This window comes from Salvelinus sp. IW2-2015, linkage group LG8, assembly GCF_002910315.2.
Source record: "Salvelinus sp. IW2-2015 linkage group LG8, ASM291031v2, whole genome shotgun sequence".
NCBI lineage: Eukaryota > Metazoa > Chordata > Actinopteri > Salmoniformes > Salmonidae > Salvelinus > Salvelinus sp. IW2-2015.
Window position 1 is genome coordinate 183,789 of NC_036848.1, and position 25,748 is coordinate 209,536.

Genomic DNA, 25,748 nt, shown 5'->3' on the forward strand with positions numbered 1-25,748 from the left:
CCCCTTCTCTCCACTGGGATTCTCTGCCTCTAACCTATTACAGGGGCTAAGTCACTGGCTTACTGGTGCTCTTTCATGCCGTCCCTAGGAAGGTGCGTCACTTGAGTGGGTTGAGTCACTGACGTGATCTTCCTGTCTGGGTTGGCGCCTCCCTTGGGTTGTGCCGTGGCGGAGATCTTTTGTGGGCTATACTCTGCCTTGTCAGGATGGTAAGTTGGTGGTTGAAGATATCCCTCTAGTGGTGTGGGGGCTGTGCTTTGGCAAAGTGGGTGGGGTTATATCCTTTCTGTTTGGCCCTGTCCGGGGGTATCATCGGATGGGCCACAGTGTCTCCTGACACAGTGTCTCAGCCTCCAGTATTTATGCTGCAGTAGTTTATGTGGCGGGGCTAGGGTCAGTTTGTTATATCTGGAGTACTTCTCCTGTCTTATCCGGTGTCCTGTGTGAATTTAAGTAGCTCTCTCTAATTCTCTCTTTCTTTCTCTCTCTCGGAGGACTCGAGCCTAGGACCATGCCTCAGGACTACCTGGCATGATGACTCCTTGCTGTCCCCAGTCCACCTGGCCGTGCTGCTGCTCCAGTTTCAACTGTTCTGCATGCGGCTATGGAACCCTGACCTGTTCACCAGAACCTGCTGTTTTCAACTCTCTAGAGACAGCAGGAGCGGTAGAGATACTCTTAATGATCGTCTATGAAAAGCCAACTGACATTTACTCCTGAGGTGCTGACTTGCTGCACCCTCGACAACTACTGTGATTATTATTATTGACCATGCTGGTCATTTATGAACATTTGACATCTTGGCCATGTTCTGTTATAATCTCCACCCGGCATAGCCAGAAGAGGACTGGCCACCCCTCATAGCCTGGTTCCTCTCAGGTTTCTTCCTAGGTTTTGCCTTTCTAGGGAGTTTTTCCTAGCCACCGTGCTTCTACACCTGCATTGCTTGCTGTTTGGGGTTTTAGGCTGGGTTTCTGTACATCACTTTGAGATATCAGCTGATGTAAGAAGGGCTATATAAATAAATTTGATTTGATCATACCAGTGTAGTATATTAGCGATACAGGTATCATACCAGTGTAGAGTATATTAGTGATACAGGCATCATACCAGTGTAGAGTATATTTAGCGATACAGGCATCATACCAGTGTAGAGTATATTTAGCGATACAGGCATCATACCAGTGTAGAGTATATTTAGCGATACAGGCATCATACCAGTGTAGAGTATATTTAGTGATACAGGCATCATACCAGTGTAGAGTATATTTAGTGATACAGGCATCATACCAGTGTAGAGTATATTTAGCTATACAGGCATCATACCAGTGTAGAGTATATTTAGCGATACAGGCATTCATACCAGTGTAGAGTATATTTAGCGATACAGGCATCATACCAGTGTAGAGTATATTTAGTATACAGGCATCATACCAGTGAGAGTATATTTAGGATACAGGCATCATACCAGTGTAGAGTATATTTAGCATACAGGCATCATACCAGTGTGAGTATATTTAGCGATACAGGTCATACCATGTAGAGTATATTTAGCGATACAGGTATCATACCAGTGTAGAGTATATTTAGTGATACAGGCATCATACCAGTGGAGTATATTTAGCGATACAGGTATCATACCAGTGAAGAGCTCGGTGTAGAGCATGTAGACTGCTTTGTTATCCCAGGGGTTGTCACTCTGGAGGTCGACAGTGTGGAGGGTGTACTTGATGAAGGTGGTGAGCACCATTGTCATCAGGATGGCATACTAAAACAACAAAAGTTATTATTTTGGTAAGAAGAGAAGTGTGCTGAATTATTACCAACTGCTTAGAGTCATCAAGTCAACAAATATTACTGCATATACCAATAAAGCATCACACATGACTGAAATTCAAAAAATGGCAATGTATAGTTTTACAAACCTCAAATCCAAAGACCAGCTGGACAGAGGCCCCTCGTGTGATGATACTGTGACAGGCATGGTTGACAAACAGGAAGTCCAGGACTCCCAGCAACACCATCAGAGCTAGGTGAGAGATGCAATGATTTAGATAAAAAGACAGTCAGTGGGTTTCTGTCCATTCCTACCAGTCATTTTGACTAAACACACTAGTATAGGCCTTGAGGTTCTTGCCTAGATATGCCAGTTCTGTTATCAAGCTACAACGTCGATGTTTCAGTTTAAATGGTGTGCATCCAGGACCAGGTGCAGCAGTCTGATATATTTGCATATTAATTTAAGAAACACACTTGGTCCTAAAAACACCAGTTTCACATATCTGTGACTAAATCAGTAACACGCCAATAAGTAGTAACAATTACGGTACTGATATACACTGTAGGGTCTATTAAAAGATAGCATAACACATACTGTACTGTAAACCACTGAAGGGCCCATTACAAGATATTGTAAATTACTGAGTGGGCCTTTAACACCTTGAAAAGATATAACCCATACTCACAGAACACCCTGAAGTGGAAGATCCAGGATATATTAGGACTTCTCTCCATCTGAGTGAGAAGGTGGGAAAATACCATCAGAACAGACAAGACACGTGCTTTCCTTTCACATTCCTTGCCACTTCCCGGATGGTAAACATGTTTAGGGTAGAGTAAACTCAATGTCTTAAACTATGAAATATCTATACAAATGTGTTTAACATGTAACAGCCTCTCACAAAGTCCACCCTGTCCTCAGCCAGCCAGTGGAAGCACTTGATGAAGAGCAGCAGGGTGAAGAGGCCTACGAAGCGGGGAGAGAAGTCATCTCTAAACACGGTAAAGGCCAGACACGTCTCTGTGACGGCATACCAGGATCGCTCTATCAGATGCTGAACAGAGAGGAAGGTGAATATTAGTGATAACCTTTTAAACACTATCATACTGACCCAACCTGTACTGGCTTTGACATTTTATTTTCATGTTTTTCCTTTCTGGCATGAGTCTAGTAAATATGGTGAATGTGTGACCAAGACAACACAGCTTGGGTCAGCTCAGCTGTGTGTAGAGGGTATAATGGTTGCAACACAGGCGTAAGCATTAACAGCATTACATTACATAGAAGTCCAGTAGTAGTTCATTGAGCAATACAGATATAGTACCCTAGCAAACCAAACAGGAGGTAAACAAATACTGAAATAATATATCATTGGTCCATACCTCCATTTCTGCAGCTCTCAGCTGTCCGAAGAAGACTTTACGCATGAACTTTCCCAACAAGAACACCAACACAAACGCCTGGATGTACAACACCTGACACAAAGAGGAGAGGGGAGGGAAAGCCCCGTTACAGACCATACATCTGACAAACATATCAAACAAATAGGAGAATGTAGAGAACTAGTGTGTTACTCACTGCCATACTGGGGCTACTCTTGGTGAGGTAGACCACAGTGGGGTAGAACTGGTGTTTGAGCAAGTAGGCATGGGCAATCACTGCGCCAGTCAGAGCCAGACTGGTGGCAGTCACCAGGGCTGCACGCACCATTGTGCGGGCAATATCTACAGCGATGTGACAGGAAGACAGGGCAACACCGTCAGGCAATCAGAACTTAGAGCAGGTTAGGATCTTGTCATTTCATAATCCTGGTCGTTGGACAATCCAATTTGGAAATTGTCTAATTGTTTCCTTACAACTCGCTAACAGCCAGTGAATATATGCATGCATGTTGACAGCTGCCTAGGGGCAAGTGTAAACAGAGAGCAATGATTGAACTAGATTGACATCAACAAAAATACATATTCACTCAATTTGATTTAGTCTTAATTTCGCTCAAACTAAACCTGCATTGTTGAAATGCCAAGTTGTGTCTATCAAGCTGGGTAGACGTATCGATTGGCAAGTAAATAAGACAGGCTAGTTTGACATACCAGCACCCTATTCAACTCAGTCACATAAAAGCTAATACTTAACGTTAGCTAGTTAAGAATGCAAGATTATAGTTGAAGGGTTGTGTAAACTAATCTGGCCTGGTAGGGGCTGTTCTTTCTCTGCATATCCAGCTAGTTTAGCTAACTACCTAGCTGTACTACTGTCACTGTAGTGCGAAACTAATTTGGACAACTAGCTAGCTACCTAGCTAACGTTAGCTACTCACGGATTCGATGACGTTTTCGCCACGGAATGCACTTGCTGAGCTTGTTCCAAACGCCTTGATTGGGGCGTTCACTAGGATTACAAAATACGTCGGCTCCCTCAACTATATCACGACCAATTACGTTCCCATTCTTCAAGCATTTCGCTGTCTAGTTTACTAACATTTATACCCCAGTCCCAAAGACGCCTGAGTCTCTCGGATACGTGTTTATCTTTGGCTTGCTCCTCCAAGTAGCCACCTCACTTCCGGGGAATTCCAAACTAGGTAACTAACCAGCAATTCAAAGGGATATGAGTTCGATGGAAACCGATTACCTTAGCTGTGGCGCAACGAAGAAAATCTGTTGAATAGCAAGTTAACTGGCGTAGTATTCCAATATAAATTGTGATATTCAAACTGAAGAATTTATGTCAGTGTTGTAGCTAATAGCTCGCTAACTAACGGTCCTCAATGGGAGTGCATGGGTTTTCACACCGGCATACCCCGGTGGCGTTTTGGCATTGGATTTGTACCCTGGTGACTGTTAATAGACCATCTTTTAGTAGACATGCGGTAAAAAAAATACACAGACCAATAGATGAAGAAGCATACATATTTTACCTATGGGGATCTGGCAAGTTGACTTCCTACCACCAATCAAATTATGGGGTTTATTAACCGTAATGATTGTAGTGGCGCAACCCTGACATTTCAGCATCATAAAAGTACACACCAATGCATGTTTTTTTTGTTTGTTTTTTTCAAAATAAAGAGGGCACAAAATGGTTCATTAATAGAATCACTTGAACAAATATGTACAGAGAATCGACAAGCATCGTTGACATTGAGAACTTTCAAAAATAAAGTTATCTGATGAGAAGTGTGATGTTCCTAGCTTGTCACCTGTTCAAAGCATTGAGTAAAGTAATCCACCATATCATATTTATTAGTTAGACATACTTTATTTAAGGCAGTAAATCAGTGTTTTTTTTCTAGCGATAGAAACTATAAAAAGTTAACATTTTGTTATGAGATCTGGGTCTAATAGTGAACATAATGATATCTATACCTTAAGATGGCAAGAAAGGAAAGTTATCAGAGTAAAATCACAAGTAGTTTGACTGTGGTAAAGGCAGAGTAGTGATACATCATTTTCTTTTAACTGAAACATACAGAAAGAAAATCATTACCAAACATTGAAACATTTGTTATGCAAAATCAGAAACATTTAAGGTACATGCTTTCCAGTCCTACTACTCTCAATAGAAGAAGCACATGGTTGGTAGTGATGACTCAGAGCAGTAGTTTGTCCAATATTTTGTGCCGCTACTCTGAATATTCTTCTGTCGGTTTCACGTCTATCTTCTGCTCTTTCTCAACATAATTCTGCTGCTCTGGGTTCAAAATCCCTTCTGCTGTCAGATAGTGGAAACAGTTCAGCCTTTGAAGACCTGCTTTTGCTCATTAAACAATGCAAAACAATTATAAAGTTACGTTTGGGGAAAAAAAAATGTGAAAGAATCTCCCAGCCTGGCGGGCCGCCTTTAGGACACTGAAGAGATGGGGGTTGAGAGTCTGGTCTGTGGGGTGGGGGGGTAACCATTAGGACACTGAAGAGATGGGGTTGAGAGTCTGGTCTGTGGGGTGGGGGGGTAACCATTAGGACACTGAAGAGATGGGGGTTGAGAGTCTGATCTGACAGGGGCCACCATTAGGACACTGAAGAGATGGGGTTGAGAGTCTGGTCTGTGGGGTGGGGGGGTAACCATTAGGACACTGAAGAGATGGGGTTGAGAGTCTGATCTGACAGGGGCCACCATTAGGACACTGAAGAGATGGGGTTGAGAGGAGAGCCCATCTGTGTCAGCACTTTATCCAGCCACTGCAGAGGGCCGTGAAGATGAACTTCTATCCAACAGGGGGTACTGGTGACATCTTGTCGGTGATACTCAGCTCCCCAGCCCTGTGGAGAGGGAGAAAGAGATAAAGCTGGGTCATATTCACGAAAGGAAGTAAATGGACAGAAAAGGAATGAAACAGCAAATTGTCCAATAAGAAATCCTCATTTTCCATTGCACAATGTGTATGCTACAATGTGCCCTAATGTTATTCTCAACACTGCAGATTTGCTCTCCCAATGAAATTAAGTTAATTGTCATTTCCACAAAAACTTTTTTTTTAATCAATGGTCAAGATGATAAAAGCAGTGAATTGTACATAGTACTGAAACTAAACGTTCAAATCAAAATGTAATTGTATATCACCTTTACAAAGCTCATGCGGATGGTGCACATCTTGGTCAGTTCGTAGACAGCCTCAAAGCCATGGTTCACAGACTGGGCCAGTAGCTGAGCAAATTCCTGGTTGTTAAAGATCTTCAGACTGCAGCCACTAGGGATCTTACACACCGTTGTGGGGTGGAAACCATGGTGGTAGTTACAGTTACGACTCTGAACGAAGATACTGGTGTCACTCAGACACTCTGCATACACCTCACCTCCTACATAGTACAGGTGGACCCCTGAGGAAAGAAAGAACGAGTTACACAACCCTGAACAAAGATACTGGTGTCACTCAGACACTCTGCATACACCTCCAACAGTACAGGTGGACCACTGGGGGGACAAGTAAAAAAAGCTAAATACTAGTGTTTCAAGCTCCTACAGTAATACCTAGCTAAATACTAGTGTTTCAAGCTCCTACAGTAATACCTAGCTAAATGCTAGTGTTTCTCGCTCCAACAGGTAAGGAGTAAGTGACACCTAGCAAATGCTAGTGTTTCTCGCTCCAACAGTAATGACACCTAGCTAAATGCTAGTGTTTCTAGCTCCAACAGTAGAGTAATGACACCTAGCTAAATGCTAGTGTTTCTCGCTCCAACAGTAGAGTAATGACACCTAGCTAAATGCTAGTGTTTCTCGCTCCAACAGATAGAGTAATGACACCTAGCTAAATGCTAGTGTTTCTCGCTCCAACAGTAGAGAATGACACCTAGCTAAATGCTAGTGTTTCTAGCTCCAACAGTAGAGTAATGACACCTAGCTAAATGCTAGTGTTTCTAGCTCCAACAGTAGAGTAATGACACCTAGCTAAATGCTAGTGTTTCTAGCTCCAACAGTAGAGTAATGACACCTAGCTAAATGCTAGTGTTTCTCGCTCCAACAGTAAGAGTAATGACACCTAGCTAAATGCTAGTGTTTCTAGCTCCAACAGTAGAGTAATGACACCTAGCTAAATGCTAGTGTTTCTCGCTCCAACAGTAGAGTAATGACACCTAGCTAAATGCTAGTGTTTCTCGCTCCAACAGTAGAGTAATGACACCTAGCTAAATGCTAGTGTTTCTCGCTCCAACAGTAGAGTAATGACACCTAGCTAAATGCTAGTGTTTCTAGCTCCAACAGTAGAGTAATGACACCTAGCTAAATGCTAGTGTTTCTCGCTCCAACAGTAGAGTAATGACACCTAGCTAATGCTAGTGTTTCTAGCTCCAACAGTAGAGTAATGACACCTAGCTAAATGCTAGTGTTTCTCGCTCCAACAGTAGAGTAATGACACCTAGCTAAATGCTAGTGTTTCTCGCTCCAACAGTAGAGTAATGACACCTAGCTAAATGCTAGTGTTTCTCGCTCCAACAGTAGAGTAATGACACCTAGCTAAATGCTAGTGTTTCTCGCTCCAACAGGTAGAGTAATGACACCTAGCTAAATGCTAGTGTTTCTAGCTCCAACAGTAGAGTAATGACACCTAGCTAAATGCTAGTGTTTCTCACTCCAACGTAGAGTAATGACACCTAGCTAAATGCTAGTGTTTCTAGCTCCAACAGTAGAGTAATGACACCTAGCTAAATGCTAGTGTTTCTAGCTCCAACAGTAGAGTAATGACACCTAGCTAAATGCTAGTGTTTCTAGCTCCAACAGTAGAGTAATGACACCTAGCTAAATGCTAGTGTTTCTAGCTCCAACAGTAGAGTAATGACACCTAGCTAAATGCTAGTGTTTCTAGCTCCAACAGTAGAGTAATGACACCTAGCTAAATGCTAGTGTTTTCTAGCTCCAACAGTAGAGTATGACACCTAGCTAAATGCTAGTGTTTCTCGCTCCAACAGTAGAGTAATGACACCTAGCTAAATGCTAGTGTTCTAGCTCCAACAGTAGAGTAATGACACCTAGCTAAATGCTAGTGTTTCTAGCTCCAACAGTAGAGTAATGACACCTAGCTAAATGCTAGTGTTTCTGCTCCAACAGTAGAGTAATGACACCTAGCAAATGCTAGTGTTTCTCGCTCCAACAGTAGAGTAATGACACCTAGCTAAATGCTAGTGTTTCTAGCTCCAACAGTAGAGTAATGACACCTAGCTAAATGCTAGTGTTTCTAGCTCCAACAGTAGAGTAATGACACCTAGCTAAATGCTAGTGTTTCTAGCTCCAACAGTAGAGTAATGACACCTAGCTAAATGCTAGTGTTTCTCGCTCCAACAGTAGAGTAATGACACCTAGCTAAATGCTAGTGTTTCTCGCTCCAACAGTAGAGTAATGACACCTAGCAAATGCTAGTGTTTCTAGCTCCAACGATAGAGTAAGACACCGTAGCTAAATGCTAGTGTTTCTAGCTCCAACAGTAGAGATGCAACCTAGCTAAATGCTAGTGTTTCTAGCTCCAACAGTAGAGTAATGACACCTAGCTAAATGCTAGTGTTTCTAGCTCCAACAGTAATACCTTAATAGAATAAACATCCATAAATTAAGAACGGCATGATTCAACAGAACATCATGCATGTTTTTCACCATTCCTTCCCCACACTTTCTCTGAACCTCATATCCACTTTCAACTAATCTATTCATCTCAATGTGTTGCCCTGCTCACCTTTGCCGATGTGGCGGCGCGTGTTCTCTATGGTCGAGTTGCGGTTGACGTTGGAGAGCAACCCCAGGCAGAAGCGGTTCTTGTTGTTGGAGGGGTCGGTGAAGCCGTCCACCAGAACGCTGGTAGAAGAGGCATGGTAGGCCTCACCCACTCTGTTGTTCAACTCATAGTACACAATACTGCACCAGTGGCTAGGTTCCTCATACTCCACTGGCTGCACATCTACAGGGACAAGGTGGAGAGGAGGTTATTCAACACAAAACGGCACCAGTGGCTAGGTTTCTCATACTCCACATCTACAGGGAGAAGGTGGAGAGGAGGTTCAATTCATAGTACACAATACTGCACCAGTGGCTCAGTTCCTCAAACTCCACATCTACAGGGGTCCTTCTGTGTTGTAAAGGAAAAGGGATGCGTAATCTTGAAAATGTACAATTTAATTTGATCAATTCATGAACGATGTGGTGCATTTGTTGTGCTCATGGTTCCTACTCTCACGACAATTACGCCTGACAAGGCCAATGAAATCCACACCTCGCTGGGAGCCCAGCCTTCCACAGGTGATAAGCGTGAGGCTCGTATTCATTACTTAAATTATTCCGCTCGGTGTGAACACGAACGAGTCACGCCATTTAAAAACACACTGGAAAACGAGACAGTCTTACGTATAAACGACAAAGCCTAATGTAGCAGGAACAATTTTCACCTGCATGTAGAGTATTTATATTAAGTTCATCAAAATATTATATTCTCATTCTAAAAGGGAAGGAATTAGAAGATGTTACCTCTCTATTCAAGGCTCATATGCATTGCTCTTATGCCCTCTCCTGGTATGAACTGGTACTGGTCTTGTGTCAAGTTCACCGTTGCCGCCATATTTGAGTTCCCTTTCATTTATGATTATGGCAAAGATGGTACATAGAAAGTTGAGCTCTTTCTTTGATACGAGGTTGAAGTCTCTAATTTTGAACAAAATCAAACGGCTATATCTTGTAATTTAAAATAGTACGGTGGCCAATAACTGCCGATAATACAGGATGTAAATAGTTTTTGCTAAAACGTTCATCAAAAAGTTCATAGTCGTAGTATTTCCACTGAAATGTCAAACATGCTAATTGCTAACCTGTTAGCTACCATTTTTACGACACCAACAATCACAAAACATTGATATCTTGTGATCAAGATTGGTCAAATATTAATTAAACGCTGTTGAATATGCCGATAATACGGGGTGAAACGCTATCTGTATAAAGTTCCTTTTGAATGTTTGAATGTCAGTCCTGCAAAGTAGCGACAGTCAAGAATCAAGGGGTTACACTAACACGCCCTATGAATTAAAAGACTCGCATTTGTTATTTTGTACAGTGCCTTCAGAAAGTTGAGACCCCTTGACTTTTCCCACATTTTGTTACATATCCTCAGCAATCTACATACAATACCCCATAATGACAAAGCGAAAACAGAAATAACTTATTTATATAAGTATTCAGACCCTTTGCTATGAGAGACTTGAAATTGAGCTCAGGTGCATCCTGTTTCCATTGGAGTCCACCTGTGGTAAATTAAATTGATTGGACATGCTTTGGAAAGGCACACACCTGTCTATATAAGTTGATAGTGCATGTCAGAGCAAAAAACAAGCCATGAGGTCGAAGGAATTGTCCGTAGAGTCAGACAGGATTGTGTCAAGGCACAGATCTGGGGAAGGGTACAAAAAAAAAAAAAAAATTGAATGGAGCATTGAAGATCCCCAAGAACACAGTGGCCTCCATTCTTAAATGGAAGTTTGGAACCACCAAGACTCTTCCTAGAGCAGGCTGCTATAGGAAGAGCAATCGGGGGAGGTGACCAAGAACCTGATGGTCACTGACAGAGCTCCTCTATGGAAATGGAAGAAACTTCCAGAAGGACAACCATTACTGCGGCACGCCGCATAAGCAGGCCTTTATGGTAGAGTGGCCAGACGGAAGCCACTCCTCAGGAAAAGACAGCCCACTTGGGTTCGCCAAAAGGCAACTAAAGGACTCTTAGAGCCTGAGAAACAAGATTCTCTGGTCTGACGAATCCAAGATTGAACTCTTTGGCCTGAAAGCCAATCGTCACGTCTGGAGGAACCCTGGCACCATCCCGACGCCGAAGCACGGTGGTGGCAGCATCATGCTGTGGGGATATTTTTTCAACGACAGTGAGACTAGTCAGAATCGAGGCAAAGATGAACAGAGAAAGGTACAGCGAGATCCTTGATGAACTCCTGAGCGGTCTGGAGCAGGTTTTTAGACTGGAGCGAAGGGTCACCTTCCAACAGGACAACGACCCTAAGCACACAGCCAAGACAATGTAGGAGTGGCTTTGGGATAAGTCTCTGAATGTCCTTGAGTGGCTCAGCCAGAGCCTGGACTTGAACCCGATCGAACATCTCTGGAGAGACCTGAAAATAGCTGTGCAGCAACGCTTCCCATCCAACCTGACAGAGCTTGAGATGATCTGCAGAGAAACCCCCCCAAATACAGGTGCCAAGCTTGTAGCGTCATACCCAAGAAGACTCGATGCTGTGATCGCTGCCAAAAGGTGCTTCAACAAAGTACTGAGTAAAGGGTCTGAATACCTGTGATCTCAGTTTATTTGTATAAATTAGCAAAAAAAAGCTAAACAGTTTTTGCTTTGTAATTATGGGCTAGTGTGTAGATTGATTGGGGAGGGGGGGGTACGATTTAATACATTTTAGAATAAGGCTGTAACGTAAAAAAAATGTGGTCTGAATACTTTGAAGGCACTGCATGTCTCGGCATATGCTCAGGCTGCCCTCGCGCCAATCAGTTTGTGCGCGAGACTAGGGCACAGCTGGCACTGTTTCCCTTACTAGTCCGCAACGCAGGTTCTCTTGACAACCGTGTAGTCACTTCCTCTCCTGGGTGCCCGTACCTCAGCTGAGTCTAAGTTGAGGGATGCGGCGATGGTTTGGGTTGTTGGTCTGGTCGCAGCTCCTGTGAGCTCTGTCATCGGTTATGAGAGGCTACTCAAAGAGAGAGGGCAACCAGGTTCTGTGAGTATCCCCCCACCACCTGTGTCTGCCTTGGTTAAGCACCGCTTGCCTCTTCCCAGAAGGGTCCGGGTCCAACCTCTGTGATCCGGTCCTACGTAGACTTGAGACCAAGCTAGCTAACAAGCGCTGCATAGCGTGCTAGCCAGTTTAGCCAACTTTCTGAGGCGAGCTAGTTACTGCTAGCTATTCCGGCTTCATATGGTGAACTTGCTAGGGTAGCCCACTTGTTTTTTAAAGTTTTTTTTATCACTTGGTTATTCTAAACGAGCCGTGCTGCAGTCAAAGAGGATAGCTAACCTAGCTTAGAATAGAATCCTTATCATGGCTAACGTCAGCTAGCATGCATAACAACTAGCATGCCACAGATAAACGAGTTGGGGACCTCCACATGCTATCCGTACACCCTTCCTGTACTTAGTTCGCCCCGGGAGACTAAGGTGTCCAAATGCAGCCTTCGCCCCAAAAGTCATGGCTATGTCTTACAGGTCCTTAGCTTTGAGCTATTTTCCACACCCTCCTTCTCCTTCTGAAGAATAACAGAGGTTGCATGTCCTGTGTCCGGTGCGAGCTTTATGCACATACATTGAACGGACCKAGGATAAACAGTTATGTGACCAGCTGTGTGTCTGTTATGCTAATCCAGCTGGCAGCAGGCCACTCCCTAAGCAGCGTTTCTCCCACTGGATTTTGGAGGCTATCTCCCTGGCATACAGCAGCAAAGGWTAAAGGTTACCTAGCGGTGTATGTGCCCACTCCACCAGGAGTCTGGCAGCGTCTTGGGCAGTTGTTTAAAGAGTTGACTATAGGAGATGAGTTGGGCATCACCACACACGTCCTCAAGGTTATCGCCTGAGTATCACTGCCCTCAGTGTAGTCCATTGTGCTTACGGCTGGGAAAGGGGAAAGGTCACTAAGCAGCGCTCCCGTGTGCTCAATACCCAGACTGCCACATCTTGTTGGGTCAGGTATGGATGGTTTGCCATGGGCCGTTTCATTTAGTATCCGTTGGGGTCGGCTTGGGGAGTGAATATATTTCTCCAAGGTATGTTGAAAGGGAACAAAACGTTATGATTGTAACTACTGTTCCCTGAAGGAGGGAAACAAGATACAACACTTGTTTGGCCATGAGACCCATTTCTGSGCTCGGGGAAGAACGGTATTAAATTGAAAGAATTAATCCGAGCCAGGATTAAGGCGGGCTTCCAGCGAGGCGCGGATTTCATTGGCCTTGTCATTGTAGATCCTTCAGTCCTTCAGACAATCTGAATCGTTCAGATTGTAGATCCTTCAGACGTCACAAGAGTGTGACTCACCAGAGTAACGTACCTCGTTTCCCTCCTTCAGGGAACAGTAGTTAGTCATAACGTTACGATTTCAATTTGTATTGACTGCTATGTGATCAGGACGACGCAGCCAATTAGGCTAAATCAGTTCCAATGAATGACGGATAATGTCTGAAAGCAGGAATTCCTGTGATCAAAAAAAAAAAATAAAGTCATCCCTGTTAAATAAAGTGTAAAGTCCGACTCCTCACCCCCACTAGGCATGTTCCTGGGGCCGCTGCTGCTGGTCTCCATGGACCCCTCCTGTCCCATCTGCTCYTCGGGGGGCATGTAAGCCGGGGGTGGGGTATCAGCTGGAAGGGAAGACCACAATGGACGGATAGTTAGGAGACCAGCTGCTGCGGATGACAAATGGCTGTCCACACACTTACAGCGGACGGACACACAAGAAGAGTCTAACGCATGCATGCCCACAGTCACACACACTCCGACAACTCCCAAGAGGAGTTAAAAACCCATCCACCACCACAGGATCTTTCMCTACCCGGAAACAGGTGTAGGGTTTCACACATCCGTCACATGGAACACTAATGTATGGCTCTATGGACAGTCCCATTTGTTTTGTATTACACAACCACTTATGGAGGACAGAAATTGAGAAAGTGGGGAGTGGGTGTGGGGACAATTGGTAATGTTTTTTTTTAATGAGAAGGCTAGTCTTCCTACAGACCAAACATTTACAGGTTACCACGTTGCTTAGAGGGTGGCCAGATTTCTCTGGAGATSTATTCGTATTTCTGAAAAATAACACGGCTTCCCAACGTGACAACTCAATCAACACTGCTTTTCATCCTGTTACACCACATAGAAGTGATAGCACTAGCACTGCAGTGTTTCATACCCAGGGGCAATTCACCACAGAAGCAGTGGTGTACAGTACTTAAGTAAAAATACTAATTAAGTTGTTTTTTGGGGGGGTATCTGTACTACTATTTAACTTTTACTTCACTACATCTCTAAAGAAAATGATGTACTTTTTACATTCTCCCTGACACCCAAAAGTACGTTACATTTTGAATGCTTAGCAGGACAAACAATGGTCCAACTCACACTAAACAGAACATCCCTGGTCATCCCTACTGCCTCTGATCTGGCAGACTCACTAAACACAAATTATTTGTTTTTAAATTATGTTTGAGTGTGACCCTGGTTATCTGTAAATAAATAAAAAAGAAAAGTGTGCCGTCTGCTTTGCTTAATATAAGGAATGTTAAATTATCCGTACTTTTACTTTTGATACTTAAGTATATTTAAAACCCAAATAKTTTTACTCAAGTAGTATTTTATTGGATGATTTTCACTTGAGTCCTTTTCTATTAAGGTATCTTTACTTTTACTAAAGTAGGAGTATGAAGTACATGTTCCACTACTGCATAGAAGTGAAAGCACTGCAGTGATTCAAACCTGGGGGGGCAATTCACCACATAGAAGTGAAAGCACTGCAGTGATTCAAACCTGGGGGGGCAATTCACCACATAGAAGTGAAAGCACCTCCAGTGATTCAATTCAAATTCAATAAAAACAATTAAAAGACAAAGGCTCCAGCCTCTTTTCTGCACTGCCATTCTGCCTGCCTGACTACAACAGCCTATCAATCTGTTGTGGATAAGTGCAGGAGCAAACCTCACTGGCTGGGGATATATTCACCAGAACAGGAGCTGGAGGTCAGACCTATGCTGTGTCCAGCGATGGGCGCACTGACTGACGCTCACCAGTCACCCTGATGCAGACCTTTGGTATACACTTTAGTCGCCATTTTTGACTGTCCCCCTGGCTGGCAGAAGACCCTGGTTTGTATCATCAGAAATTGTTAGAAAATCAAACCAAATTGTTCTCCACAGATTTCTAATCCCATTTTTCATTAAAAAAATATATATACTTATTTTAAATGGCAATCTTACTTCCCTTTTACATTTTCACATAGAGGCCAAAGGCAGTGTGAGACCAGGTGATGTGTACAAGTGTGAAAACCCAGTGTGAATACATGACATATGCTGTTAGCCTTATTATATTGTAATAGCAGCTATCAATAAACACATAAGTGCATGATAAAGGATAGGAGTGTATACTGACATCTACCTGGAAGCTGGAAAGGGCTGGAGGGTCCGGAGCTGGCAGGAGAGTTGGGGTAGGTGCCCACCCCTCCGCTGGAGGCTGGGGAGGGAGGGTAAGGGGAGTTGGGGGAGATTGGGAAGGAGGTGACGCTGCCCCCGCTGTGCTGCTGGAAGGACTCTGGGAAGGTGGCGTTCACGGGCATGTGGGGCTCGTTGTGAGTCATGTTCCTGAACTGGACCAGGAGGCTGTGTTGGGGGTTGAACTCACTGTGGCGAGGCACCAACACCGGAGGTAGCACTGGTGGAGAAGAGATTTAAATAAATATACATATTGATTTGAAGCACCTTAAAAAAAAACAGGAACCATGGGACACTGTAGTATTTCATCTGAAACCATTGAAAACATAGGCACTACACACTAATAATGGACTCTTCTCATGACCTGTTGTCATTGGTGGCTGTGGTGCATGTGGTCAATGTAGTGCATGAGGTGGCTGTGGTGCATGTGGTGGCTGTGGTGCATGTGGTGGCTGTGGTGCATGTGGTGCATGTCCAACTGCAAAATATTTACATGTTGTCAATACCAGTTGTTTTTTTCCATTTCATTCTAAAAACATGCCAATATGATGCAGATCCTACTGATCAGGTCATCTGTAACTGCTCTGCGCCGACATGTGACCAACAGCTTTGTTTTTACCAATTCAAGGGCAGATATCACGTCACTCAGACGAGACAACACATCCATCTCTAGGGTAGCAGCCAGATAGCCCCCATATTGTTTTGAGGAAATCACCTTGAGACATATTTCTTGGAAATCAAAATAGTATAAATAGTCCATGATGGCAGTTCCTCCTTCAATTGGTTAAATAGTCATGATGCAGTACTCCTCCTTCAATTGGTTAATTAGTCATGATGCAGTACTCTCCTTCAATTGGTTAATTAGTCATGATGCAGTAACTCTCCTTCAATTGGTTAAATATAGTCATGAATGCAGTACTCTCCTTTCAATTGGTTAATTAGTCATGATGCAGTATTCTCTTTCAAGTGGTTAAATGGTAAGCGATGCAGTACTCTCTCTTCACCAGTGGTTATTAGTCGGTGATGCAGTACTCTCCTTCAATTGGTTAATTAGTCATGATGCAGTACTCTCCTTCAATTGGTTAAATGGTCAGGATGCAGTATTCTCCTTCAAGTGGTTAAACGGTAACTTAAGTCAGATTCTCCTTACTGTGTCATGTTCAGTCCCTGCAGAAGGACGTGCGCAACAGCCACAAAACCCATCACGTATAGGCTAGGTCTTTCAATGCATTGGATCAATACTATAGTAGGAACAAACACGATTTAGATGCCAGTATGCACTAGCTACAAGCTAGTGGTTACGTACCTGGGCTCTCTACTCTCTTGTAGTGGTAGGGGTTAATGCAGACCTCCTTCTGCTTGGAGCCAAACGGGTACTCACAGCACTCCAGAGCCTTGAGCTCATGATGAGACTGCAGGTCAGGCCACCTCCACACCCTACAGTAGATAACATGGGGTAAGCCTTTCCTGTGGGACACCTGGAGACGACCGTCCAGAGACCGAGGGATGGTCACACACTTACCTGGCAGGGCAGGAGATAGAGAGACGGGTTAGGGAAGGTTCGAAAATATCTGGACCAAGTATGATGCTGCTATAAAGTAATCTAGCAGACTCTCTGATCCAAAGAGACAGTGTCTCTCTCACACCTGGCCCGGACCAAGTATGATGCTGCACACAGTACACTACAGGCAGGGACACTCACTGGGCTGTCCTGGGCTGCTGAGGGCTTTCTCCAGGTCCTCCATGGCTCCCTTCTTCTTCTTCAGTTTCTTGACCAGGGCGTCAACAGCCTTCTCAGCCCATTTCTCCTCCTCGTCCCCCTGCTTCCACCCCAGCAGACGCTTCACAGCTGGACTGGTGAAGGAGAACAGGCTGGACATAGAGGTCATGGTGCTGCTGTCTGTGGTGAGAAGGAGTGGAGGGAGGGAGAGAGAAATTTACCAGAAAGTTAGGTGATTGACGAGTCCTCTTCTTGGATCACAGTCAAACAGGGAGGGAGAATGTGTGTGTGTGTGTGTGTGGTGGGGGGGTGGAGAGAGGAGGCTTAGCCTTGCACACCAAGGACAGGAAATAGAGGCAGGACGCAGGCAGGACACAGCTGCTGCTGCTCAGGAAAGGAAAGCCTGCCGTGAGGTGGGATGTACCCTGGCACTGGGTCACAACCAACCCCACTGAGGGGAGTGCAGTTTGGGGAACAAGTCCAGCTGAGATCCCACCTCTCTGGGACACAACAGCCCAGAGAATTTACAAACGTAGCTAGTCAATAGGCAGATATAAATAGGAAAAAGGACCTATTCTCTCCTCTTCTCCCTCTCGTTCTGAGTCTCTGGTTTAGTCCATATGATGTGGTGGCCAGCACCTGGGTTAAGGTCTAGTGTGGAACCTGGAGGAGAAAAGATTAGAAGCTGTTAGAAATATATTGCAAAACAGAATCTTTAGGTTAGGTGACATCTAGGACTGGGACGATAACAATATCACCATACGCCTTAGTATCGTGGCAAGGAAACAAAACACAAAGTGTATTAACATCGACCTGGCCAAGGCTTTCGACTCTCACCGCATTCTTATCGGCAGACTCAACCGCCTTGGTTTCTCAAAATGACTGCCTTGCCTGGTTCACCAACTACTTCTCTGATAGAGTTAAGTGTGTCAAATCAGAGGTCCTGTTGTCTGGACCTCTGGCAGTCTCTATGGAGGTGCCACAGGGTTCAATTCTCAGGCCGACACTTCTCTGTACACATCAATGATGTCGCTCTTGCTGCTGGTGATTCTCTGATCCACCTCTACGCAGACGACACCATTCTGTATACTTCTGGCCCTTCTTTGGACACTGTGGTAACAAACCTCCAGACGAGCTTCAATGCCATACAACACTCCTTCCGTGACCTCCAACTGCTCTTAAATGCAAGTAAAACTAAATGCATGCTCTTAAACCGAGCACTGCCCGCACCTGCCCACCCGTCTAGCATCACTATTCTGACTTAGAATGCATGGACAACTACCTAAGTGTCTGGTTAGACTGTAAACTCTCATTCGACTCACATTTAGCATCTCAAATCGAAAATTAAATGTAGAGTCGGCTTCCTATTTCGCAATAAAGCCTCCTTCACTCATGCTGCCAAACATACCCTCGTAAAACTGACTATCCTACCGATCCTTGACTTGAGGCTACTTTGTAAATGACATCGCCCACACTCTACTCAGCAAATTGGATGCAGTCTATCACAGTGCCATCCGTTTTGTCACCAAAGCCCCATATACTACCCACCACTACGACGTGTAAGCTCTCGTTGGCTGGCCCTCGCGTCATATTCGGCACCAAACCCACTGGCTCCAGGTCATCTATAAGTCTTTGCTAGGTAAAGCGCCGCTTTATCTCAGCTCCACTGGTCACCATAGCAGCACCCACTCCAGCAGGTATATTTCACTGGTCATCCCCAAAGCCTATTCCTACTTTGGCCGCCTTTCCTTCCAGTTCTCTGCTGCCAATGACTGGAACGAACTGCAAAAATCACTGAAGCCTTACATCTCCCTCTCTAACTTTAAGCATCAGCTGTCAGAGCAGCTCACAGATCACTGCACATAGCCCATCCAACTACCTCATCCCCATATTGTAATATATATATTTTTTCCTCCTTTGCACCCCAGTATCTCTACTTGCACATTCATCTTCTGCACATCTATCACTCCAGTGTTTAATTGCTAAATTGTAATTACTTCGCCACTACAGCCTATTTATTGCCTTACCTCATTTGCCCACACTGTATATAGACTTTTCTATTGTGTTATTGACTGTATATTTATTCCTGTTTGATTATTCCATGTGTAACTCTGTGTTTGTGTATCACTGCTTTGCTTTATCTTGGCCAGGTCGCAGTTGTAAATGAGAACATGTTCTCAACCGGCCTACCTGGTTAAATAAAAATAAATAAAAGCAATGTCATCTAGAGCAGTGGTTCCCAAACTGTGGGGCGCGTCACCTTATTTTTAAAGGAACTCAGTCTGGCTTGAAACTTACTCTTGAAAGTTGTAATAGTAAAAATGCACAAGGTGCCATTTCAAAAATTGGGTAGTGCATCATCAGTTCCTTTTGTCATGCTAGTCATTGCAAACCTTAGAGAGCTTTTTTATAAAATTGTCAAATGCCCATGTTAAGTTTATTTAACCCATAGATTGTCGTGAATTTTTTTCGTCACTCAAATATCACGAATACACATGAGATATGCCGAAATGTATATAATTGCAAGAATATGTGCTTTAAAACTGCAACATTTTCTTTGCGCCCCTTGACTAAATGTGTAGAATAGCAGGAAATAAGCTTTAAACCTGCTACATTCTCCCAACCAACAAGAGGGGTGTGAACTGTTTGTGTCATGAACAGTGCTTGTTGCCATAGAAAGAGACTTGGAGCACACGAGGGGCCTTGAGTGAAAATGTTTGGAAACCCCTGATCTAGAATCACATGTATTTATCTACCACGCTATAGCACACAATATTTCACATACAGCAGGTTTTTAAAAGATCAAAGAGTATGGTATGCTTGATATACAGTTATCTTCACAGCACTAGTGACATCTGTAAGCAACAGCCTCACAATGCCCCAATCTGGGCGATGTATGGATGGGATAGACAGACAGACAGACAGCCTGACGGACAGAGACCTCTGGGTAGGCAGGCAGACAGATCTCTGGGTGGACAGGCAGGGGAAAACCGGCTGATAGACAGGCAGACATATCTGGGTGGACAGAGGCAGAAAGAACACAGGCATGGCCGCACAGCTGTTGAAAACAGCCCTAGCAGAGGATGTGAGGTCACTGAAAGCTGCTTCCTCTCCCATCCTTTCCCATCATATCCCTCCCTTACGGCACACAGCTGTCCAACAGCACCAGGCAGTTTACCGCTTCATTGGTACAATAGGGAAAAAGCACTAATGGAGCTTATATAGGCAATACAATATACCCTACACTTCAGTCACCAAAGGAAAAAAAAATTAGCTTTGCATGCGTCATGATTAAGTGAGATGACAGGGCATACAAGGAGAACAAAAATGTAGCAGAGGCTAGGTAGGCCATTTACTGACTCTAAAGATGCACCGTAGGCCTGTTTCAACCACAAAGATATGGATAACTGGGCTATAAGCTAGGTGGGTAAGCAAGCATGACCAAATAATATGCTGGTTTCTGTGAGGCTGTAATGCCATGTGAGCGATGACAGCAATACAATAACTTTAATGACAGGAAACGTGCACAGATCCCCAGAGTCCAGCAACTGATCACACCTCAGTATTTTCCTGCCTGGCTGTCCTGTAGCAGGGTCAGGAAGAAACACAAACAGTGTCTGGCTGGAGAGACCATGGCAGTCACCATGGGTACCAGGTTTTGAGAGTGCCTCAATTCAGTAAACATTGGGCAGAAAAACAGAATGTTGTTGAGATGAAGTTTAAAGAAAAGTATCGCAACATTCAACGTAGAGAAAATATAAATCACGTTGAGACAATTCTGACATGGCATGCTCTGGTTACACGGTGAAAGTGAAAAGACAAAGGATGATTCAGGTAACTAAACATGAGATGTTTCCCCACCCAAGGTGATACTCAAGAGGATATTGCCTAATTGCCACAAAGGATGATCATTTGACACCAGAAACCCACACTGACATCTTTACTGCAGGATGATAAATCAAAAACTACTTGACCCATAAATCACAACCATTATACCACTGAAGCTTGAAACGAGGACAAAAGACATGTCCCGATTCCCATAGAAACAACTTTGTAAACGTAACTAGTTACACTGAACAATGTGACAAAGTAGCTAACGTTAACTTCCAAGGTACACAATCACATGGAATGACTAGCTAGCTCGAAAGTATAGGTAACTAAAATCCCACTTGATGTTTATACACATAGTTAGCTAGCCATGTCTTGTGTCAGATACCTATAATTATGTATGTAGCTATGTGATTAGTTATGGCTATGAAGAGTGGAAAATATAAAAACTCATCCAATTTCGCTAAAGTGAACTTAGCTAACTACGTTTGTTAGCTAAGCCTAGCCAAGTAACGTTAGCTACCGTTAAAGCTAACGTTAGCTTGCTCAACACGCTACAAGTTAATTAACTAGCTTAGCTAGACAGTTGGTTATCGTTGTTGAACCGAATTGATGTTACAATCAAAGTTATTTGTGTGGTTTCACATGGCTGAGGTTAACACGTCCTATTTTGACCACAAATCTCGTTTTTATCCCACCCCAAGTCTAGCTAGCTACCTCTTCCCTCTCCACCATTCCAGAGATAACTTTTGCAATCACTTCTCTAGCTAACTGGCTAGCTACACCCCCTCTGGAAAAGTACCCAAGCCTAACTTCACTGATTTAAAACTTGGTAATTTGGTAGCCTTCCCATGGAAACATTCTTATCTAGTAGATAAACTATAATTTCGTCGCATACCTTTGAATAATTGAGGCAGGCTGGTCGCTTCCTTATTATTTTTTTCTCTATTTAAAGCAGTCCGACAATAAGCTGTTTTTTAATTTTCGACTTTTTTCCACCAATGCCTGTTTCCCCCACTCTCCCGACTCCTCTGTCCTGGCGTCAAGACTGGGAGGCGGAGCGCATATCCCTCCGCTAAATGAGCGATTTTACTCTGTTCTTCATCTTTTTACACTTTGTCATAGTCTTCTTCAAATGAGAGCTATTCCACGTTAAAAGAGTGATGCTGAGACTCAGATTTCTCACTTATAAATGTATGTCAAACAAAAAACAATAATTGCAACCATTACAATTCTACGCACAAGGACTACTTTATACAATTTCCATAGAACATTTTACTAAAAGATTTACTTGAAGAACCGTGCAGATGCAACGTTTGGTAACAGAATGAGTTTGTACTGTTTGTGCCATAATTCTGTTCCCAATCTTTGTTTCCGCACTGTTCTTCAAGTAAATATTAATACTTTACTACATTTGTAAAGCGATTTTCATTATACAGGACAATCTGAAAGTGTATAAAATAAAATAAAAAATATATAAAATAAAAAAATTACAAATAAAATGTGTTTTTGTATAAGTTTCTGTGGAGATTAAAAGCAGTGCTTGTTCATAGAGTTGTATGGTTTGGTTAACTTTGCAATCATTTCTCTTTGTTTGACATTTTAAAGTGAAAAATCTGAGTCTCAGAATCACTCTGTTATCGTGGAAAGGCCCATGAGCGGTTTGTAAAGAAATATGTTGTAAATAAAAATCATCATAATCGTACATCGTTGTCCGATGAAGCGGACGCTAAGCCATAGGACTGTTTCGCTAGCAGACTGGAATATGTTCTGGGTTTCATCTGATAACAATGAGGAGTTTACCACACTTTCATTAAAAAGTGCATCGACGATGTCACCCCCACAGTTATTTTTTTAATTTCACCTTTATTTATCCAGGTAGGCTAGTTGAGAACAAGTTCTCATTTACAACTGCGACCTGGCCAAGATAAAGCAAAGCAGCGCGACAAACAGAGTTACACATGGAACAAACAAACATGCAGTCAATAATACAATAGAAAAAGTCTATATACAGTGTTTGAAAATGAGGTAGGATAAGGGAGGTAAGGCAATAAATAGGCCATAGTCAAATCAAATCAAATTTTATTTGTCACATACACATGGTTAGCAGATGTTAATGCGAGTGTAGCGAAATGCTTGTGCTTCTAGTTCCGACAATGCAGTAATAACCAACCGATTAAACATATATTAAGTGGCATTGTTTAATGGCTAGTGGTACATTTTTCACATAATTTCCATCAATTCCCAATTATTAAAAAAAGTCGGCTGGAGTTGAGTCAGTATGTTGGCAGGCGGCGCTAAATGTTAGTGGTGGCTGTTTAACAGTCTGATTGGCCTTGAGATAGAAGCGTGTTTTTCAGTCTCTCGGTCCCTGCTTTGATGCACCTGTACTGACCTCGCTTCTGGATGATAGCGGGGTGACAGGACAGTGGCTTGGGTGGTTGTTGTCCTTGATGATCTTTATTGGCCTTCCTGTGACATCGGTGTGGGTAGGTGTCCTGGAGGGCAGGTAGTTTGCCCCCGGTGATGCGTTGTGCAGACCTCACTACCCTCTGGAGAGCCTTACGGTTGTGGGCGGAGCAGTTGCCGTACCAGGCGTGATACAGCCCGACAGGATGCTCTCGATTGATGCATCTTGTAGAGTTTGTGAGTGCTTTTGGTGACAAGCCGAATTTCTTCAGCCTCCTGAGGTTGAAGAGCGGCTGCTGCGCCTTTCTCACAACGCTGTCTGTGTGGGTGGACCAATTCGTTTGTTCCGTGATGTGGTACACGAGAACTTAAAACTTTCCACCTTCTCCACTACTGTCCCGTCGATGTGTGGATAGGGGGGTGCTCCCTCTGCTGTTTCCTGAAGTCCACAATCATCTCCTTGTTTTTTGACATTGGAGTGTGAGGTTATTTTCCTGACACACCCACTCCGAGGCCCTCACCTCCTCCTGTAGGCCGTTCTCGTCTTGTTGGTAATCAAGCCTACCACTGTAGTCATCCGCAAACTTGATGATTGAGTTGGAGGCGTGCCAATTCACGCAGTCGTGGGTGAACAGGGAGTACAGGAGAGGGCTTCAGAACGCACCCTTGTGGGGCCCCAGTGTTGAGGATCACGGGTGGAGATGTTGTTACCTACCCTCACCACCGGGGCGGCCCGTCAGGAAGTCCAGGACCCAGTTGCACAGGCGGGGTCGAGACCCACGGTCTCGGAGCTGATGACGGTTTGGAGGGTACTATGTGTAAATGCTGAGCTGTTAGTGTCGATGAACACATTCTCACATGGTATTCCTCTTGTCCAGATGGGTTAGGGCAGTGTGCAGTGTGGTTTGCGATTGCTCGCGTCTGTGGACCTATTGGGTTGGTAAGAAAATTGGAGTGGGTCTAGGGTGTTCCGGTAGGGTGGAGGTGATTATGGTCCTTGACTAGTCTCCAAAGCACTTCATGATGACGGAAGTTGAGTGCTACGGGGGCGTAGTCGTTTAGCTCAGTTACCTTAGCTTTCTTGGGAACAGGAACAATGGTGGCCCTCTTGAAGCATGTTGGGAACAGCAGACTGGGATAAGGATTGATTAATATGTCCGTAAACACACAGCCAGCTGGTCTGCGCATGCCTCTGAGGACGCGGCTGGGAATGCCGTTGGCCTGCAGCCTTGCGAGGGTTAACACGTTTAAATGTTTTACTCACCTCGGCTGCAGTGAAGAGAGCCCGCAGGTTTTGGTAGCGGGCCGTGTCAGTGGCACTGTATTGTCCTCAAAGCGAGCAAAAAGTTATTTAGCCTGTCTGGGAGCAAGACATCCTGGTCCGCGACAGGCTGGTTTTCTTTTTGTAATCCTGATTGACTGTAGACCCTGCCACATACGTCTTGTGTCTGAGCTGTTGAATTGCGACTCTATTTGTCGTCTATACTGGGGACTTAGCTTGTTTGATTGCCTTGCGGAGAGAATAGCTACACTCTTTGTATTCGGTCATGTTTCCGGTCACCTTGCCCTGGTTAAAAGCAGTGGTTCGCGCTTTCAGTTTCACGCGGAATGCTGCCGTCAATCCACGGTTTCTGATTTGGGAATTTTTAATCGTTGCTTGTGGGTACGACATCGTAGCATCTTTCTAATGAACTCGTTCACCCGAATCAGCGTATTCGTCTCAATATGTTGTTGGACGCAATGCGGAACATATTCCAATCCGCGTGGATCGAAGCAGTCTTGAAGCGTGGAAATCCAGAAATTGGTCGGACCAGCGTTCAACAGACCTGAGCGAGGGAGCTTGTTGTTTTAGTTTCTGTTTGTTAGGCTGGAAGCAACAAAATGGAGTCGTGGTCAGCTTTTCCAAAGGAGGGCGGGGGAGGGCCTTATATGCGTCGCGGAAGTTAGTATAACAATGATCCAAGGTTTTACCAGCCCTGTAACACAATCGATATGCTGATAGAATTTAGGAGTTTTGGTTTTCAGATTAGCCTTGTTAAAATCCCCAGCTACGATGAATGCAGCCTTAGGGTGTGTGGTTTCATTTACAAAGAGTGATAAAAGTTCGTTCAGGGCCACGATGTGTCTGCTTGGGGGGAATATATACGGCTGATATAATCGAAGAGTTCCCTTGTAGATAATGCGGTCGACATTTGATTGTGAGGAATTCTAGATCAGGTGAACAGAATGACTTGAGTTCCTGTATGTTGTTATGATCACACCACGTCTCGTTAATCATAAGGCATACACCCCCGCCCTCTTCTTTCCAGGTATTTCTGTCGGCGCGATGCG

The 25,748-nt window shown here is 44.0% G+C and overlaps 2 protein-coding genes across 5 annotated transcripts in view; both read right to left on the bottom strand.

Annotated features, from left to right (window-relative positions):
* Positions 1-4,576, bottom strand: part of LOC111967177 (E3 ubiquitin-protein ligase synoviolin) — a 16,626-nt gene extending 12,050 nt beyond the window's left edge. The window contains exons 1-7 of one of the 2 annotated variants that reach the window (XM_023992039.2): positions 4,415-4,576; positions 3,359-3,504; positions 3,163-3,255; positions 2,682-2,834; positions 2,466-2,514; positions 1,926-2,029; positions 1,642-1,768 (exon numbers count right to left, since the gene is read on the bottom strand). In XM_023992039.2, the coding sequence (XP_023847807.1) occupies positions 1,642-1,768; positions 1,926-2,029; positions 2,466-2,514; positions 2,682-2,834; positions 3,163-3,255; positions 3,359-3,490 (658 nt within the window). In that variant the 5' untranslated portion in view covers positions 3,491-3,504; positions 4,415-4,576. Of the gene's footprint in view, positions 1-1,641; positions 1,769-1,925; positions 2,030-2,465; positions 2,515-2,681; positions 2,835-3,162; positions 3,256-3,358; positions 3,505-4,100; positions 4,393-4,414 lie in introns of those variants that run through there. The other variant, XM_023992038.2, reaches the window with a different exon arrangement.
* Positions 4,577-5,757: 1,181 nt separating this feature from the next.
* Positions 5,758-22,058, bottom strand: LOC111967178 (mothers against decapentaplegic homolog 5). Of its 3 annotated transcripts, none has more exons than XM_023992042.2 (9): positions 21,907-22,058; positions 17,752-17,843; positions 17,163-17,360; positions 16,767-16,982; positions 15,408-15,680; positions 13,520-13,621; positions 8,943-9,164; positions 6,344-6,600; positions 5,758-6,042 (listed from the first exon to the last, which is right to left on the bottom strand). In XM_023992042.2, the coding sequence occupies exons 3-9, from the start codon at positions 17,347-17,349 to the stop codon at positions 5,899-5,901; spliced, it is 1,401 nt and encodes a 466-aa protein (XP_023847810.1). In that variant the 5' UTR covers positions 17,350-17,360; positions 17,752-17,843; positions 21,907-22,058; the 3' UTR covers positions 5,758-5,898. The 3 variants fall into 3 exon arrangements, with proteins under 3 accessions (XP_023847810.1, XP_023847808.1, XP_023847809.1); XM_023992040.2 differs by having other exon boundaries at positions 15,402-15,680; XM_023992041.2 differs by having other exon boundaries at positions 15,402-15,680; positions 17,519-17,843; positions 21,907-22,007.
* Between the last annotated feature and the right edge of the window lie 3,690 nt (positions 22,059-25,748).